The following is a 20,640-nucleotide window of genomic DNA, read 5'->3' on the forward strand; positions in this document are numbered from 1 at the left end:
TTCGGTAAAATTTTATTCGGTAAGAGACAAATCAATTTCGTCACTAGTAAGAATAATTTAATATACTTTTATTTTATCTCAAATTGATTTTAAAGTAAAAGTAATCAAAACCAGATCAAAACAAGTTACATTTAATCAATATTAATATACAGTTAATATTAATTAAATGAATTGGGATTTTATCTCAGCAGATCTCGCTATCATTAAGTGTGAGGTTTTTCGTTAATTAGAATGAAGCTGCTTGATCCGCCGATTAAGCCGAGATTGCCCAGCGGTTAGAACGCGTGCATCTTAACCGATGATTTCGGATTCAAACCCAGACAAGAACGACTATATACTCATATGCTTAATTTGTGTTTATAATTCAACTTGTGCTCGGCGGTGAAGGAAAACATTGTGAGGAAACTGCATGTGTCTTATTTCATAGAAATTCTGCCACATGTGTATTCCACCAACCCGCATTGGAAGAGTGCGGTGAAATATGATACGAAATTACAGGATGTTGCTGTTGTTGTTCTTGGTCAATGAGATTTGTCTTTATTAGAACTATAAACTGTTATCAATATTGTTTATGTTTATTTTGTAATATTTTATGTCTTGGGCTATTAAATATGTATATTGAAATCAAATCAAATGTATTTTATTCAAGTTAATTTCGCAATGAAGCGTTTATTAATCGTCAAAATTTAAACAGTATCTTCGTTTCGGAAAGCAGCGTCTAGCGAGAAAAATAAACTTGCATAGTTGCTCATTTCAAAACAACAGATTTACAATTAGTATTGGATCAGTCCTGTGATGGAATCTAAAACCTTAAACCTTAATTGAACTACTTTAATTAATGATATAATATATTTGATGAATCCAGACGTAATAAACTTTTTAAATTTGTTAAAAAGTAAATTATATTTACATACACCAATACTATATTGGTTGTCGTCTGCGGCTACACTCATATTTCTAGGTTTCCTTTCCTAGATTTCTAGCATGCTTTATACAATATTTAATCAAATTCGAGTCAATAGTTTAGCTGTAAAACACAAACAGACCGAGTTACTTTCACATTTATATTATTAGTATGGATACAGGTAAATGTAAGAATATATTTATCTTTAAGATTACATAATGATGCAACTTTAATAGCAGCTTTAGTTGAAGGTAACATTATGAACGTTTTGCGAGGCGCGGGCAACAGGATGTGATGACTATCAAAATAATACACGAACGTTACAATGTGCATTTAACGCAATTTTTATGTTGCATTTTTTATGCTATTGGTTGGACGAGCATATGGGCCACCTGATGGTAAGTGGTCACCACCGCCGATAGACAATGGCGCTGTAATTTAAGAAACATTAACCATCCCTTTCATCGCCAATTCGCCACCTTGGGAATTAGATTTGATGTCCCTTGTGCCTGTAGTTACACTGGCTCAATCACCCTATAAACCGGAATACAGCAATACCAACTACTGTTGTTTGGCTGTAGATTATCTGATGAGTGGGTGGTACCTACCCAGACGGTCTTGCACAAAGCCTTACCACTAAGTTATTACAAATGTATAATATAATATACATATGTATAAATAGCTTCTTTCATAAAAGTTTTTTAACTTTGTTTTTTACAGTAGCCTACAATGAGACATAGAGCCTTAGTTGTGAAATGGCCTCTCCAGCGCCTCAGAGGTCGGAGCCTGGGAACTTCAAGTCTCGTGAATCAAGCGGCTGATACAACAGATATAGGTATTTATTTAATATTTTTTAATAATTTTATTTAACAAGAAAAATGTAAATGAAAACAAAATCGCCTTCAACCAATACTCAACTTTGTACTTACAATTTTTTTTTAATAAAAATCGTTTAAGTTTAAAAATAGAAAGGACGTGAAATTAAATTACTTATAGTATGCTAGTTGCCCGCAGATTTGCTCGCGTTTTAAAGGGTTGTCATGTGTTAGGCTAAAAAAGAGCCTATGTCCTTTTTTGGAGTTCAAGTTTGCCTCATAACGTTGTTTGGTCGTGAAAGAACGACAGACACGGCTACTTACACATTTATAATATTGATATAGATATATGTATGTCGGATTGACAGCGACATCAGTACGATCGTCAGGCATCATAGGGGCGTATTACTAGGGTGATCGAGAAAAGAGGAAACCGCGAATACAGGAACACGTTTACTCTACGTTTAAAGTACTTAATACACTTAGTAGGAATTCAGTATCACACTTGACAACGAAGCGAATGACAGTTCCTAGGATGGAGGTACTGATCTTCACGAGAGCGGAATCGTAAGTGAGTCGTCTCTGAGCGCCTCCACCGGGTAGGCTCCGTCGTAGCACGAAGTTAGTCGCGTCGTGACGTAATGACAGTGCTGCCGCCACGCGGGATTCGTGCCGCGCTTCGTTACGCTAAGGAATTCATGACCGTCTCCGACATGTATATATTTTAAATTGGACGTTGCCTAGGACATACCTGTTAATGATTACTTGTTATGCTATTAAGATCATGATCAAGTTGCATTATTCATCCATATTGAATTGCGTTTAAATAAAAAAGAAAATAAAGGATAAGAAAGAACCGATTTCAAATATAAATATTTCAAAACGTATGCAATGTTTTGATGTGGTTTTTCTTAAGTATTCTTTTATATCTAAAATAAATCCCACCAAAAACATTAAATGTAAAAAAATGCCAAGTCTCTCGATGCAGTCTTTCCATCGTAAAAAGTTTTGAGATCTCATAGAAGCCAAGTCTTTTTTAATGTTTTTATAATTTTTCCTTTATATATGGCTAATGACCTATCTTGGTGCAAAATTTGAAGTTTCTAAGTCTGCTAGAAGTACCTTAGATTTTTGATGATCGGTCAGTGAGTGACAAAATGTTGTAACTTTGATCGACCGTAAATCCTAAACTATTAATTCAATTGGCATGTAATTTCGAAGTTAAGCTTTGTTTTAATGCTTCTATTATTCACCGAAAACCCAAACTCCTAGCTTTGTCCACTTCGAAGATATAGAGGGGGCGAAACAGCCGCGAATCGCTTCGAGAAAAGATGATACGACCGTGCCGGTTTTGCTCGAGACTTGGCTGGAACACTGCCGTGCCCTCAGATACATTTTTTGAACACTTAGACGAATCACTAATAGAGGAATTGCTATGTTTACAATACTTGGATTTTAAACATCTAATATATAAGCATAAAGTAATTGCCGCATCTATTTATAATTAAGGATTAACCTTTGATAAGAGTGTAATCTATACATATAATTAAGTTGAAGTATCTGTTTGTAATATTAAAATAGCCCTTTTTTACTCAATGCATATGTATGTATACACGGTACACATAACAAAATGAAATTTCTTACAATTTTTGTCTGTCTGTCTGTTTGTTCCGGCTAATCTCTGGAACGGCTGGACCGATTTTGACGGGACTTCCACTGGCCGATAGCTGATGTAATAAAGAGCAACTCAGACTACAATATTTTTTTTCGAGTACAAGGTCGCAGGCACAGCTAGTAAAGTAAATAATTAAAAACCCATTATGTGTTCTTGACTTTTACAAGAAGGCTGTTGAGGTTTTTGTTCAAAGTGAATAATATATAAAAGTATGATTACTTGAAAGATCCGAATTTCGCTTGGTTTTATATATATTGAACGTTAGTATATCTTTTAGAAAGTTTAATGAGATTTTACTTTATTTATACGTATAATAAAACAAGTGTCACCATGGTCCGCTTGCGTTTTAGATGTTTTCTTGTCGTGTGTCGTCGAGATGGCCCAGTGGTTAGAACGCGTGCATCTTAACCGATGATTGCGAGCTCAAACCCAGGCAAGCACCGCTGATTCATGTGCTTAATTTGTCTTTATAATTCATCTCGTGCTCAGCGGTGAAGGAAAACAAGAGGAAACCTGCATGTGACAAATTACATAGAAATTCTGCCACATGTGTATTCCACCAACCCTCATTGGAACAGCGTGGTGGAATATGTTCCAAACCATCTCCTCAAAGGGAGAGGAGGCCTTTAGTCCAGCAGTGGGAATTTACAGGCTGTTGTTGTTGTTGATTGTTGTGTTAGGCAATGAAGTAGCCTATGTCCTTCTTTGTAGTTCAAATTTGCTTCATAACAATTTTCATCAAATTCAGCTCAGTGGTTTAGTATTGAAAGACCGACAGACAGACAGAATTACTTACACATTTATAATTTAGAAGTATAGATTGGAGTATCTATTCGTATTATTAACATAACTGCTTTTTACAAAATGCGTACATATGTATACTCGGTACAAATACATACTTAGCATAATAATATATTTTTTAAATTCTCTTAGTCTGTCTGTCTGTTTGTTTCTGCTAATCTTTGGAGCGACTGGACCGATTTTGACGGGACTTTCATTGGCAAAAAGCTGATGTAATAAGGAGTATCTCAGGGTACAATAATAACTTTTTTTCATTATTCTTTAATTATACCTGGGAGTTTAGTCAACAGATTGACTATGTCACCCCCGTACAAGCAAAACACAATATACAAACAAACTTAACATCTAATTAACTTAATATTACATCACTAATAAAATAATATAATACATCAATTGTCTGTTTTTTTTATATAAGGTGTTAAAATCGAAAAGGTAAACTTCTATTCACACATTTTAAATAATAGCTTAGCTTCTTTTGATGATGGTACCGCAAGCAAACTATTACATATACTTACCCACAATAATAACTTGCTTTAAAATTAACAACAACGTTGTAACATTTAATAATGTATTAATGTATTTTAGGAAACCTGTCTCGACCTCAAGCTTGTCCTGCTAAGGGCCAACGAGCCCGATCGACGCACGCTGTGGCCTCTGTGCTGGAATCTATAGGCCCCGCTGTGAAGTCCTGGGACGAAGTACCTGGACCAAAGCCGCTTCCATTACTGGGCAACACTTGGAGATTCATACCTTATATTGGTAAGTGACCCCAGTGTAATTATTAATAAATTTTGTAATTATGTGCACAACAATAATCATCCAAAAGGAAAATAAGCTTAAGCGCCAAAATTGTTTCATTGAAAAATGAGATTTAAAGTAAAATCTTTAAGTCATAAAATTAAATGTACCATCTCGGCGCTTTCGACATTTTATTCTTAAAACTGACGAAATAATGTGAGTTTTGTATCTCAGCGTGCTTTTGAGATTAAGCTAATCTGACTTTATATGTAATCTTTGAAAGATAAATGCAAAACGTTGTGAGGTCAATGAATCAGGTCAATACTCATTGACCTCAAAACTGAGGTATATTATCTTTGAAGTTTGGATTCTGAATGAGCATCTTAAGAAACCTTGGATTAATGTTTTATCATATGAAAAAACGATTCATGTGTTTAATGATTCATGTGCTTAATTTGTCTTTATAATTCATCTTGTGCTCAGCGGTGAAGGAAAACATCGTGAGGAAACCTGCATGTGACAAATTCCATAGAAATTCTGCCACATGTGTATTCCACCAACCCGCATTGGAACAGCGTGGTAGAATATGTTCCAAACCTTCTCCTCAAAGGGAGAGGAGGCCTTTAGCCCAGCAGTGGGAATTTACAGGCTGTTGTTGTTTATGAAAAAACAGTATTTAAGTGCAATTTATATTTTTATCTTATTTTAAACAATGGTCTTTTGATTTACTTTATGAAATCCTCATCATTGACCGCGTTTTAAAAGAACGTTACAAGTTGATAAAGATCTGTATCGAGATGTGAGATATAAATAGGCTATTTCGACTATTATTGTAATCAGTATAAATAATGAGTTTTAAAATGGTTATTTATTAACGAAAGTTGAAAATACAAATTAATTTATTTATTATTTTTTTTTCATTTTTTTAAATATTTGTCATATTACACAAAACGCTTCTGATTGGCCGGGCTTATGATGAAGTCACTTACTTGTTAACCTTGCTTGCCTATATGTACGATAGACACAGAATACAAGCAAGTGACGTCACCGACCCCATTGGGACCCCAACTTTTACTGGGTTCCTTGACCTCTACTAAATAATATAAAATGGATTTATACAATATATAGGATAGGATATGAAAACCAGTTAATTATCCTATTATAAATAACGACTATTGTCTCGGAATTTGTTTTTTTTTTAATCTTCAGTCTACAAGAGAGTCCATTGAATGTTATTCACAAACTATGTCATTACAGTTCAAAAACTATGTGAAGAATTGGGAATTGCTATACATTTTATCTTAACATATAGTAAAATTGGAGTGTCTGTTTGTTATATTAAAATAACCGCTTTTTACTAAATGCATATAAATGGTACATATACCAAAATATTTTTATTTTTACAATTTTTGCTACACACACACTACAAGCTAGTTTGATATAAGATTGAGATAAATATTATTCAGCGCAACATATGACATAAAAATACGAAATAAATCATTTCTATATTTAAAAAAAAGAACAATGAAAAACAACAAATATATGAGTAGATACATTTTAAGAAATAATCACTATGCATGATTCACGGCCGTTCCATGAAGCTACCACCTGTTGCCACCGTCGCGGCTTTGTTTCGCAAGACCTCCCAAACATCGAGCCCTACCAAGAAATACCATACCGTGGGGACCACCCAGCAATTCACTGAGTGCGTTATACCGTTCGATTTTATTTAATTGTAATTGATTTTAAAGATCTTCACGTTTTGTTCCGACATCGATAGATTGTCACATATGAGAAATGAGAAATAATTAATTGTTATATTTAATCACTTAATTAAACGTATACGGTAAATTCGTTCGGTTTCATTCTGCATCTTCAATGTCAGTCCTATTAATTCACACGTAAGCAAAAAAGCGCAATGTGTTCATAGAAAATTCTCATCTAGAGTAATAAACAAAACCTTCGATAGCACACCTTGGGAATGAAACGATCGCCTCTTGGCTATTTCATCTCATATTAAATTGTTTATATAATATATGAGACACAAAAACCCGCTGAGTTTCTTTCGCCGGTTCTTCTCAGGTCAGGGTATTTTCTTTTCCGAACCGGTGGTAGTGTTTCAATTGACCATCAATAAGAAAGTGTAATGCTTCTATATTGAATAAAGTTATTTGAGTTTGAGTTTGCTTCGAAAAAAGAGCGTACTCCTTCCTTAAAGGCCGGCAACGCACCTGCAAGCTCCCGGTGTTACAGATGTTTAGGGGCGGTGGTGATCGCTTTCTATCGTTTGCTCCCTATAACATAAATACATATATGTATATATATCAGTGTCTGAATTCATACAGACATGATCAATCCCAAATTTTATTTTTATTTTATTGGTTTATAACTTGTGTCAACAAGATATTTGACGGTCACGTGCATTTACATATAATTGTTTTTAAGATTAAGGTATTATGTAAAACCTACTTGAATAAATGAGCCTAAGCGTTATTGACACACACGCTTGAGAGTATCTCACCATAATAAATCTCTCTTAAATAACGTGTTCACGACGTTAGTTACTATGAGCCAAATTTGGTCACTGTGTATTTTGAAAAGCCCATCTGTATAGTAGTGTGAGTTCGTATAAAGGATTTGTTTACTAACTAAACTTAATATCTGGATCCGAGATGGACCAGTGGTTAGAACGCGTGCATCTTAATAGATGATTGCGGGTTCAAACCCAGGCTAGCACCACTGAATAATCACTTGCCTAATTTGTGTTATCATTCATCTCGTGCTCGGTGGTGTAGAAAAACATAGTTAGGCAACCTGCATGCTTTTAATTTCATTAAAATTCTGATATATGTGTATTCCACCAAACCGCATTGGAACAGCGTGGTGAAATATATTCCAAACCTTCTCTCCGAAAGGGAGAGGAGGCTTTAGCCCAACAGTGAGAAATTTAGAAGCTGTTATTGTTGTACTATTAAAATTATAATGCATGTGTGAGTGCACAAACACAAATGTACCTTTATGTCGAATAGAGAGATAGGGCTCCATATATTTTTATATTATCTGCTTTCAAAAGTCCGACGATACTTCATCATCTTCCGCGTTGATACCGGTAATATTTTTCCGGGAAAAACCCAATTCGTTGTTATTAAATGCTAGCGGGAAGAGATCGCTATGTAGCGATAAGGTCGCAAAAATTATACGCCTCTATTATTAAGGCTTAATCTGTGTTGTATTTATTTATTTTATCTGTTATGTGGAACATATTGTGAGGAAGGTCTTGAGAATGAATGTGGATGGATATTGAGGTAGGGTACGACCAATGAAACGATGGGTGGATTGTGTGAAAGATGATATGGTTGGAAAGAATGTTACTTGTGAAATGACGTCAGATAGGGAAGTATGGAAGAAGAAGACATTACGACGACTTCAAAAATTGGGTTAAGGGTAGGGGGATGATGATCTGTGTGGTGTATCATAAAGTAAAGTAACTTGTCAATTTGATTTAAATATTTATCAATACTGGATATGACGCTTTTTAGCTTAACGGTATAGTTTAGGTCACTTGATAATATAGCTGTTAGCTGTTCTTTATAAAATCAAAATCGAAATAAACTTTATTCAAGTGGGCTTTTACATGCACTTTTGAATCGTCATTTAACAATGAAGTGAAGCTACCGCCGGTTCGGAAAGTAGATTCTACTGAGAAGAACCGACAAGAAACTCAGTTGTTATTCTTTTTCAACATTTAAAAAATACAATCTTATTACGGTTTAAAGATCTTTATTTCTCAAAAAGATTTACAAGAAAATCACTTGCATGAGAAACAAATAAACAAAATTACAAAAAAAAAGAAAAAAAAATGTTGGGACAAAAAAAAACGGAAATATTAGTAAATACAATTATATATATACATATACATATTAGTTAAATACAATTATATATGTGTGTAATGTATCCTGCCTGGAAGTCAACAGGTATTCATTCCAAGCTTTTTTATCGTCTATAAAATCTTGTACGAATAAATATACTTTTTTTACTAATGTATTTTTTATAAACGATTTGAATTTACGAAACGGCAAAGTTAAAAATGTCTGCGGAATTTTATATAATATATGACCGTAAAGGAAGTCACTCAAGGTCGTTGAACTATGTATATTACAATGCCTCATATATCTGTGGTTGTTCAACGCATTTCTGCATTTTAAAGAGACAAGATATGAAACACAAAATTACGTCTGTAGAATATTTAAAACGATATATATAACGTATGTAAATATGTTATACGTATACTTTTTCCAAACATAACGGGAATAAAAAACTTTTGATAGCAAATTGACACGATATCATTGGTCAAGAGCTTGTTTCTTCTCGATATATTTATATATATTATATATATATATATATCGATTAGCTATTTTAACATATGTACCTGGCTAGGCAAGTTACACCACGGACGGTGTGTTGTAACGCCATCGAAAAGACACCAATGCGTTTAAAGCCTTATTCATAAATACGTATGAATATTTATGAAATGTGTAAAGCGCACAAAATATATTCTTTAATCTAGGACTCTAAAATGATGTTCAATTTTTCACTCATAGTGGTATTACGGAACTAAACTCGCAAGTTATAATTTGTTGATTATCTATATTCAAACAATCAATCTTTTCAATTTTATATAATTACTGGTAGTCGCACGCGGTTTGCTCGCACTTTAGGTTTGTCATGTGTCCAGCAAAAAAAGTAGCCTATGTCATTTTTTAAAGTTCAATTTTGCTTCATATCAAATTTCATTAAATTCGGTTCAGCGGTTTGGTTGTGAAAGAGCGTCAGACAGACAGACAGAGTTAATTCCATGACTATAGATTGTTTATGACTGATTAAGACAGTTGTAATACGATAGTGTTACAGAAAAAGTGTCGATTTGAGAACTTCCATTTTTGAAAAGTTTACCAAATACAAATATTACTTTTGTTTTTTTTTTATTTTATCTGTATTTTATATTTGCTTTTTTTCATGGTGCTATAAGAAATATTAACTATTCCTTACATCGTCCATGTGCCACCAACCTTGGGACTTAGATGTTATGTCTCTTGTGCCTGTCGTCACACTGGCTCACTCACCCTTCAATCCGGAACACAACAATAATGAGTACTGTTATTTGGCGGTAGAATAACTAATGAGTGGGTGGTACCTACACAGACGGGCTTGCACAAAGCCCTGTCACCAAGATGAGAAGATGTAATATTTTTTTAATCATTCGTTCTCGGTATAATTTAAATATCCAAACTATATAGAATATTAACTCATTTACCTCTAATATTAGACATTATTATACAAATATACCTATACGGTTTTGGTTACAGGGTCCCACGCTTAGTGTAATTAAGATTGGTAATTTGTAATAATTACACAATATAAAAGAGGCCTCCCGCTGTCTGTTTGTTTAAATTTAAACAACGCAATGGTTTTAAATGCGGTTTTTATTAATAGACGTGTTGATTCAAAAGGAATTTACATGTATAATACATACATGCATATTATAGTAGAGAAATGCCGAAATTTCAACTTTCATAGCCGAATAAAAAAAAACATTTTTTTTTAAATAAAAGTAGAACTATATTCATATTATAAATGTGAAAGTAACTCTGTCTGTCTATATGTGTGTCGATCTTTTACCACTAAGCCGCTGAACCGAAAATCATGAAATTTGGTTTGAAGCAAATATGAACTCCAAGAAAGTCGAGATGGCCCAGTGGTTAGAACGCGTGCATCTTAAGCGATGATTGCGGGTTCAAACCCAGGCAAGCACCGCTGATTCATGTGCTTAATTTGTCTTTATAATTCATCTCGTGCTCAGCGGTGAAGGAAAACATCGTGAGGAAACTTGCATGTGACAAATTTCGTAGAAATTCTGCCACATGTGTATTCAACTAACCCGCATTGGAACAGCGTGGTGGAATATGTTCCAAACCTTCTCCTCAAAGGGAGAGGAGGCCTTTAGCCCAGCAGTGGGAATTTACAGGCTGTTGTTGTTGTTGAAAGGACGCGCTATTTTTTTTTTGCTAACACATGACGCGAGGGAAGTCGCGGGCGTCTACTAGTAGGTTGTATACTCGTGTGAATCTGGGACGGTTAGCTAGTGAAATAATATGTTAACTAGTGCACGCGATGTCATTTCCAAGTTATTTAATGGTACCCGTGCTCTGAATACAAAATGAGTACAAAAACTTTCATAACAATGATGAGCGATTACGAAATATCGGAATCGGCACAAGGTTGTAATTAGCCATGACATTTTAGATGCACGAATTCGGTTTGACGATTTATGTTATAGGCATGGTGTTCGCTTGTATACGAAAATTATACTGATTTTGTCAATTCAATATCATCATTAAAAAACGATTAGTAATTGTAAGTATGTATGTATGATAATATAGAAGATGTGAATCTTAAGCAATAGTTCTGATTCAGTGATGTAGGTAAGCCAATACAGTCAAACCGGTCGCATGTAGCTTCCTATTTTTATTTCGCTGGTAAAACGCCTTACGCGCTTCCCAGATACACCGTAATACCCACTAAAAAATCAGCGGTACCGGCGGGCACATTCGCTTACGCATGCTACCGTGATGCCCTGACGCTCGATAGGCTTTTGCGGGCCTCCAACACCTAGGGGGGATTTCCGAGGTACTGAGACCCCCCCTGGTCCCTGCGGCGCCTATTGAGGCGGGGTGAGAAGGCGCGCGCGTTTCTTCCCGAAACCATGCGACTCTCTGATCTAAGGCACCGAACTACTTTTCAACCGACTTCCAAAAGGAGGAGGTTATCAATTCGTCTGTATTTTTATTCTTTTTATTTTATTTTTTTATGTTTGTTACCTCATAACTTTTCACTGGGTGGACCGATTTTGATAATTTTTTTTTTTGTTTGAAAGGTAGTGCTTCCCGTGGGGTCCCATTTTTTTCCGATGATGGTATCCTTATGAAAACGACATAAGTCTTAAATTTGCATTATGTATATGCGCGACAAATAGCGTGTTAGCGTGTTTCCACATCACGATTCGTAATGATGAGGTGTGCGTGATCATTATTATAGTATATTATCTTCTCTTGTCATTAAGTGAAAGTTATATATAAATGTAACACTAATGTTATATACAACATATGATTGAACACATTATTGCTTTCATGCAACTTTTTTATTTTGTCTATTGTTTATTTATAAAAAAAATAATGTACCTCTATTTCTCAAGGGAAAACAAGGATTTTATTCTTTTTTTTTAGCCCAAATAGATGTAACATACGTCTGGGAATTAGAGGATGGTGTGCCTTTATATTTAATATATTTAATTTTTATTTTATATTTTTGGCTGTGTTAAACTATAAAGAAAATAGTTTAAATGGGGTTAGGGTAAGGCGCTGGCTTCTGATGCCCCACCGGTCTCCTAGTTCGGATGCAGATGTATTTTTTATTAACCATTAAAAGTGTTACGAAATTTTTGGGTGTACTTATTATTAAATAATTATTATACACATAAATTATAAAGCTTTCATTAAATAAATGGTAATGGTTTTTCAGGCGAGAAATTTACACCCAAAGTAGATTGGTATTCGGCTGCATATTTCTGTTATATATCTCGAGTGTTGTCCTTTTAATAGGCTTACAAGTTGTAAGTTTATTAAAACTTGAATATTTTATATTTACATCCAGGTGGTTATTCAGTGGAGCACGTGGATAAAGTATGCCTTTCGCTACGACAGCAGTATGGCAAGTGCGTTAAAATGGCGGGTCTACTGGGAAGACCGGACATGCTCTTTGTATTTGACGCTGGAGAGGTTGAAAGGGTCTTTCGAGGAGAAGACGCTGCTCCTCACAGGTAGGAATATTAATCAACTGATACTCTGTGGTTGGTTTCAATGATTCAAATCATTATGTTTCTACTCTGTGTAATTTCCAACTGATGTAGGTCTTAATGTACGTTTAATTCCAGACCTTCGATGCCGTCCTTAAATTATTACAAACATAAGTTGAGGAAAGACTTCTTCGGAGCTGAAGAACATTGTGCTGGAGTTATTGCTGTGTAAGTTCGTGTATATTTTTAACAGATTCTACAAATATTGTGCATATTACACAAAAGTCTTTTACCACAATGTTATAAATTCATGAAATATGGCGACTTGGAAAAATCTAATATTGGCTTTACAGTCTAATTGTCTGCAATAAAAACTACCAGATGTTCAGCAATTTTTGTCTTATAATGTGGAAAAGACTGAAATTGCTAGACATCTGTACTGTTCCAAACCCTGGTTGATCTAGTAAAAATAATTTAGGCAAATCAAATTATTACTTATATACTGTTAGTAATATCATGTTCTGAGCTTGATATCTTTTTTGGTCGTATTACAATAGCAATTTCATCTATTTAGGCTATGAGAAACACAAAAAATGGAAAGTAGGATTCCAATTCACTAAATTGAAATTCTACTTTCTTTTTTTGTAAATTAATATAAAACTGGAATAACAGATGAACGATGTAATTTTTAAAATTATATTAATTGAATAATTTATGATTTTGAATTTAAATTTATCAGGCACGGTGATTCCTGGGCAGCGTTTAGGACAAAAGTATCTCGAGTGGCCTTAAGTACCGGTGCTGCGGCGCAATATACTGAACAGGTCGGAGAAGTAGCTGATGCTTTTGTTAACAGGTGAATAAAATAATTAAGATTAGTGTCTGTACGTATAACTGTTTGGTAATATGACGAGAATTACAGCATTTTTTTTTCTTTTGGATCACAATTCAGTTTCACTGGACAAAAAATTATGAGCCTTTTTCAAAAAAGTACAAGATAAAATGAGGTTTTATATGTTTTAGGATTCTTTTTTGTACCTTGTGTAACTTAAGTAATTTTAGTTATCATTTGGAAAACGTGTTTTTTAAAAACAATAGTTATAATTCCTTAATTATGATATGATAAACAAATATCAAAGATTCTTGTTAAAAATGTAACTGAATACGCTTACATTTTCAAATTTACAGGGTGCGAGAAATAAGAAATAGTGAATCAGAAACTCCAAGCGATTTCTTAAATGAAGTTCACAAATGGTCTTTGGAATGTAAGTCGATTATATTTCCAAAAACTGGAATATTTCATAAATCAAATCAATATACTGTTTATTTAAGAAGTACTTTTGAATCATCATTTAAATGGAAAACTACCGCTAATTCAGAAAATTGATTGTATTGATAATTCAATCAGACAACAATCAACTACTAAGTTTCTTGTCGGTTCTTCTCGGTTGAATCTATTTTCCAAACCGATTCTACTCAACTATATTAAGTTGTTAAATGACGATTCAAAAGTGATTTCGCGTACTTGAATTAAGTATCTTTTGATTTTTGACTATTTTCCACCATTTTTATTTCAGAAATATAAATAATCGTAATAATCTTGTTATTTGTCAATTCTGCTATGAATTAATTAGTTCTTATTTCCATTTTTTTAAGATGGATCTTATGTTATTTCAGCTTTAGGATTAATAGCATTAGATACGAGGCTGGGATGTTTTGAGTCACGCGAAGGTTCAGAAAGTCAGCATTTAATAGATGCTGTTAACACATTCTTTCTTTGTGTGGGTGAATTGGAATTGAGAGCTCCTTGGTGGAGAATTTATCCGACCACAATGTTCAAGAAATATGTAGCTGCTTTGGACACTATACTGAGGTAATTAATTATATTTTTGTTTGTCACAATTGACAGTTCAGTGAGGTCATTTCGTTAAGAATTTCAGGAATATTACCTACCAATTAATTATTCAACGTAGTTTTCTTTTGAGTTATATTAGTATAACCATAGTGTTAGAAGACAGATTCGATTTTTTTTTTAAAGTACAATTTATTACCTATAACTAAAACATGTAATTACTTTGTAATTACTTCAACAATTGTTTGGAAATAAATGAGACAAATTATTTCAAAATCAAAACATATAACAATCTACAAAAATATGTCAAAGCTTAAATAATGAACCTCAAATCAAGATATATGATATGATATGATGCAAATCGAATAGGGGCGAGGCGCTGGTATTCAGCCGCTTATGTAGCAACTGTCATCATAACCTCACTCTTAACTTAAAAATGTCCAACAATAGGATAAATTGTATAAATGTCTACACACCTAAACTTAGAATGTAACGTTATCAACATGCTTAATTACGTATGGCGTATCAATGCAGTAATATTTAAAAATTTAATAAATTAAATCTTTACAGGCTAATATTCCAACGTGTTTAACTTAATTAATTAATTTTCAAAATTCTGTCTATAGTCGACCAATTGTTAACTGAAGTTAAATTATCTCAGTAGTTATAAAAGAAATTTAGAAGTATGGCTGATATTTCCAGAAACTATATACATTAAAATGTACTTATCCTTGTACAGTCAGAGTAACAAAACCTTCGTCAGTTTTCAACTCATAGTACATTTTCAATCTAAACGTCAAATCATTGCAACGCAATATGTCATTCTCGATCGGTGAAGCTGATTATCGCTCATACTGAGCACACGAAAATAGATCTTAAGGCGACGAACCTTTTCTTACCCCGACTGTGCATTTGTATTGATATAATATCTACAATAAATGTCATGCTCATCAATGATTCCAACAGCGATCATAAATGCTTCATTAACATCATTAATACGTCCACAGTGTAACTCTATCCCACGTAGAGCGAGCGTTGCAAGAATGTCGAGACAATGATAGCAAATCCCTCTTGCAAGATTTAGTGGCTGCTGCTGGACCGAGAGTTGCAGCTGTGACAGCACTGGATATGTTCCTTGTGGGTATTGACACGGTACGTATGAAAACTACGATGACTTAAAGCGTGGTCTGAGCTGACCATGACGAATAATCATTGATACAATATTCGATATTTATTTAATCTAAAATCTTCAAAATTTCCAAGCCGAAAGTTTACGGTTTATTCCACGAGGCTGTACTATTTCAGATAATTTATTACACATTATGATTGATAATCTTTACTAATTATTTATGAAGGATTTATTGTTGAGGTAAGCGGATTGGCAAAGCGTAGATTAGCAATGTAAGAAATAACTAAATAAGATGTCCCTCGTGTTTGTATTTACACTAGCTCACTCATCCTTAAAACCAGAACTCAATGATATAAAGTGTTGCTATTCGACGGTAGATTATGTGATAAGTACATAGTTACTTGCACAAATTACGACCGAATAAATTACTAAGAGTTGTAATAACAACAACAGCAGCCTGTAAATTCCCACTGCTTGGCTAAAGGCCTCCTCTCCCTTTGAGGAGAAGGTTTGGAACATATTCCACCTCGCTGTTCCAATGCGGGTTGGTGGAATACACATATGGCAGAATTTCTATGAAATTTGTCACATGTAGGTTTCCTCACGATGTTTTCCTTCACCGCTGAGCACGAGATGAATTATAAAGACAAATTAAACACATGAAACGCGAAAGCGGTGCTTGCTTGGGTTTGAACCCGCAATCATCGGTTAAGATGCACGCGTTCTAACCACTGGGCCATCTCGACTCAGTTGTAATAACAGCCTATATATTTCCCACTGCTGGGTTAGCCCAGTGGGAGAGGAAACCTTAGGGTCTCCCAATGGGGAGAAGATTATTAGGGTATTCCATCACGCTGCACGAACGAAATTGGTGGATTCAAATGTAGCCTTCGTTAAAGTTAGGTACATGCAGGTTTCCTCACGATATTTTCCTTCATCGACTCGATATGAATTATAAACACAAATTAAGCACATGAAACTTTAGTGGTGACCCCTTGGATTGAACCCGCAATCACCGATTAGGATGTACGCGTGACCACTGGGGCATTTTGATCACTATAAGCCATTCAATTGTTATTCAAAGATATTTTTCGAATGATCTTTTATTGAATTTCAGACATCAAATGCAGTGGCTTCGACTTTATATCAATTATCACAAAGACCAGACGTACAGGATAAGCTATACAAAGAAATATCTGGTGTTTTGAAAGGCAGACCACTGAGAGCTGGTGATGTGGCTCAAATGCCATATTTAAAGGCCTGTATTAAGGAAGTTCTAAGGTATACAATACAGGAATAATATTAATTTGATAATTTTAAATTTGTGTTCCATTTTGTTATTTATTTTTTATTTTACAGAATGTATCCAGTTGTCATTGGTAATGGAAGACAGTTGACCAAAGATACTATTATCTGTGGCTACAATATACCAAAAGGTGTAAGTTAAACATTATCTCGTTTCATAAATGTCTGGTTTCTGTATGTACGGATTTGTTTTAATTAGAATTGGATATGAATACTAATTCGAAAGTGATCCTGTAAATGACGTACTTATGAAGTTATGTCAACTTGTATGTAGGGAAGTTGTTTTAAATTTATTGTGTATTTAATTGGCTGTGTCTCTAGCAATTTGTGTTCAGTCTTTCCTAGATTTTTAGTAGACTAATTGTACAAAAGTGTTGAAATCGTAGTGATGTATTTATATATAGTGATTTAGCGTAACTTCAGGCACAACTCACAAGGAATATAACATCTTAGTTCCCAGGGTTGCTGGCGTCGGTGATGTAAGGAATGGTTAATATTTCTGAGCGCCTCCTTGTCTTTAAACGTTGGTGACCATTACCATCATGTGTCCTATTTGCTCGTTCATCTACCACATGATAAAAAATATATAAATTGTTAATATAGAAATGCGTGATATGATTTCATGATAATGTCTGTTTTCCAGACGCAAGTAATATTCCAACATTATGTGATGGGTAACAGCGAGGAATACTTCTCCAAAGCTTCAGAGTTTCGTCCTGAACGTTGGCTACAACGATCCACATACAAACATCATGCGTTTGCTTCTCTTCCATTCGGTTTCGGGAAACGGATGTGTCTTGGACGACGATTTGCTGAATTGGAAATGCAAGTTGTTATTTGTAAGGTATGTTAATAGCCAGGTCATTAACCTAAGAGCTAAGATGGCCCAGTGGTAATAACGCGTGCATCTTAATCAATGACTTCGGGTTCAAACCTAGACAAGCACCACTATATAGCTTGATTGTGTTTATAAATCATTTCGTGTTCGGCGGAAAACATCGTGAAGAAACCTGCATGTGTTTTATTTCATCGAAATTCGGCCACATGTGCATTCCACCAACCCATAAATATGTTTCTCCTCAGTAGGAGAGGAGGCCTTAGCCCAGCAATGGGAAATTTACAGGCTGACACTTTACACACTTTCATTAACCTTGCAGATCAGATCATGTATCATGTTCAGAACAAAATCATGTTAACCTCTCGTTTCAAAGAGTATGTGATAAAGAAGTTGTATTTCACGCTCTCATTTTCATTAAAAAGTCGTTTAAAATGTTAGCAGATCTCAATCGCAAACCATTGCTACCGACCATTTGTACTCATGTACTTAATGGTACGATGGTTATAAATCGAAATTTAATTACATAAGATTATTTAAAATGCATTTTAACTATTAACAAATAAGACTCAAGAATACTTACTTTATTAATCAAGAACGCTTCGAATTGTGCCAAGAATGCATTCAGCAGTTCACTATTGAATCGAAATTCTAATTATTTCGGAAAATAGTAAACCAGCCCTCCCATAACCAGTGAAGGTAATAAGGCGAGTTGTTATAGTTTTAATGAACCTTTTTGCGCAACTACTCCAAGCTCAAAGTGTATCTATCAACTGCAGCAATACATTATAATATTTTCAATACACGAACTTATTTTATTAATACTATAAATTATGGTTTATTTTACAGATGGTGAATTCATTTAGAATGGAGTATCATCACGAGCCGCTGGAATATCACGTACATCCCATGTACACGCCAAACGGTCCTATTCGGATAAAATTGATCGATCGATGAACATCTGTATAATAGATATATATATGTACATATTTTATACATAATAAAAGCATATGTATATAAAAAAATCATGTATAACTTACTGATGCTCAGCTTGTTAACTAATAGTGATATTCTGTAAGTAGGCACTTCGAATCTCACTCGTGAGAATTTGAGATGGTATCTTATACATTTTATAATGATTGTAATGTCACATATCATATTCTGGCATTTCGTAGTTCTGAGGTGAGTTCGAGATTCTTCTTGTAGAATAATTCTACTATTTTGTATGTTATTTTGTATTGTTGTTCAATGGATGTTTTGATATAAATGAATATTTGAAATACGTTTTATAATATTGTTAATAAACTTTTTATAATTAAAATATTCATTATGTAATTTTATTTTTGTTTGCGTATGCACAGGTGGACTAATCCAATATTTTTATATCCTTATGAAATAGCTTAAACTTAACGCCTTTGAAGAAAATATAGCAACATTTTGTGATACAAATTAAAGTGATGTTAACAGATATTTTTTTTTATTTAATTCATTCGTTTTATTTAAGACAATAATACAAATATTTTTTATAATAAAAGTAAATAGCAATGAATCGATACATCAATCATTATACCAATATTATAAAATTGAGTTAGTTCTGTGATAATAATAATGAATTAGAGGCTTTTATAAGTAATGTCTTCGAAACGCCTGGCAAAAGTTAATAGCAATATCATAGTTAAACGTTTTAAGTAATAAAAAGTTACTCTCCTGTACTGAATAATCATATATTAAATAGTCAATTATAATTATTTTTTTGTAACATTTAGAGAATTAAATAAATAATTATTTTTAATTGTGACGGTTGATATTAATTTCGAATCTGATATGTTTGACTAAAGACTGATGATAGTGGAGAAAGATTGGCCTTTCAGAGTATAACATATATAATCTTATTAATGGCTATGTAATTTGTTGGATTACAAGGTACTCTATAATCCGACAAATTTGATAGTACGACAATGCCCTGCAAAATGTTTGTCGGATTGGGGGGTCTACAGTATTTTAAAATAGAAGCAATTTCCCTGACCATAGTGTATTGTGCACATACTTATGTATTGTACCTATATCTAAAAAAGTACATACCTACTATAAATAGTTTCATCTCACAAGATATATTTACGGCTTACTACACAAATCTTCACAAACATCACAATCTGAATATACATTTTGATTTTGAATAGATTTTTTTTTATTTTTAACCTTAATAGGTTACAAAAAATTTCAGTTAAATGAGAATATTAGCTATAATTTTGTTTTGATATTAAATTAAGTGTAAGATTGTTCTTTTTTTTTTTAAATATTATCTGACTCTGAATTAGAAATTTATATTTACTATCATAAAAATATTTTTAAATTAAGTATTGTTTTTAATACTAAATCGTCAGTGTTTATTTCCAAGCTTCGTATCTCATATTATAAGGCTTTTGTGCGACTTTGAATAAAATGATATTTCAGAAATCGTTACGTGTCATCGTTTTTCTCCCTTTTTTATCTCTCTATCTCTTTCTATTGTTTTGGTTTCATTTTTATTTCATTTAATTATCATTCCTTTAAATCAGATTTAATTTATATATTTTCATTCCTGTTAATAATTTATTCTCAAATGACAACAATTTTGTTGATTTATTACATCATCTTAATAACACAAACATATAAGAAAAAGAAATTGTGTTTCACTTGGGTGTAGAAATAAATCTCATTTTTTATTTGAAAAGTTTATATATTATAATTCTAA

At 33.5% G+C, this 20,640-nt stretch overlaps 1 protein-coding gene across 1 annotated transcript; it reads left to right on the top strand.

The window, feature by feature from the left end:
• The first annotated feature begins 1,604 nt into the window (after nucleotides 1-1,604).
• On the top strand, nucleotides 1,605-19,374 carry LOC124537944 (probable cytochrome P450 49a1). The gene is made up of 13 exons (XM_047114918.1): nucleotides 1,605-1,739; nucleotides 4,781-4,954; nucleotides 12,644-12,809; nucleotides 12,924-13,013; nucleotides 13,525-13,641; nucleotides 13,974-14,050; nucleotides 14,463-14,658; nucleotides 15,645-15,789; nucleotides 16,884-17,047; nucleotides 17,126-17,204; nucleotides 17,715-17,915; nucleotides 18,756-18,883; nucleotides 19,143-19,374. The coding sequence occupies exons 1-12, from the start codon at nucleotides 1,634-1,636 to the stop codon at nucleotides 18,861-18,863; spliced, it is 1,623 nt and encodes a 540-aa protein (XP_046970874.1). The 5' UTR covers nucleotides 1,605-1,633; the 3' UTR covers nucleotides 18,864-18,883; nucleotides 19,143-19,374.
• The last annotated feature ends 1,266 nt before the right edge of the window (nucleotides 19,375-20,640 follow it).

This window comes from Vanessa cardui, chromosome 19 (genome assembly GCF_905220365.1).
Source record: "Vanessa cardui chromosome 19, ilVanCard2.1, whole genome shotgun sequence".
In the NCBI taxonomy this organism is placed as follows: domain Eukaryota; kingdom Metazoa; phylum Arthropoda; class Insecta; order Lepidoptera; family Nymphalidae; genus Vanessa; species Vanessa cardui.

Excerpts from the sequence above, each read along its gene's own strand:
- LOC124537944 (XM_047114918.1), top strand. The coding sequence starts at position 1,634 with ATGAGACATAGAGCCTTAGTTGTGAAATGGCCTCTCCAGCGCCTCAGA. Across the intron at positions 12,810-12,923 it reads GAAGACGCTGCTCCTCACAG|ACCTTCGATGCCGTCCTTAA; the intron begins GTAGGAATATTA and ends GTTTAATTCCAG. Across the intron at positions 15,790-16,883 it reads TCCTTGTGGGTATTGACACG|ACATCAAATGCAGTGGCTTC; the intron begins GTACGTATGAAA and ends ATTGAATTTCAG.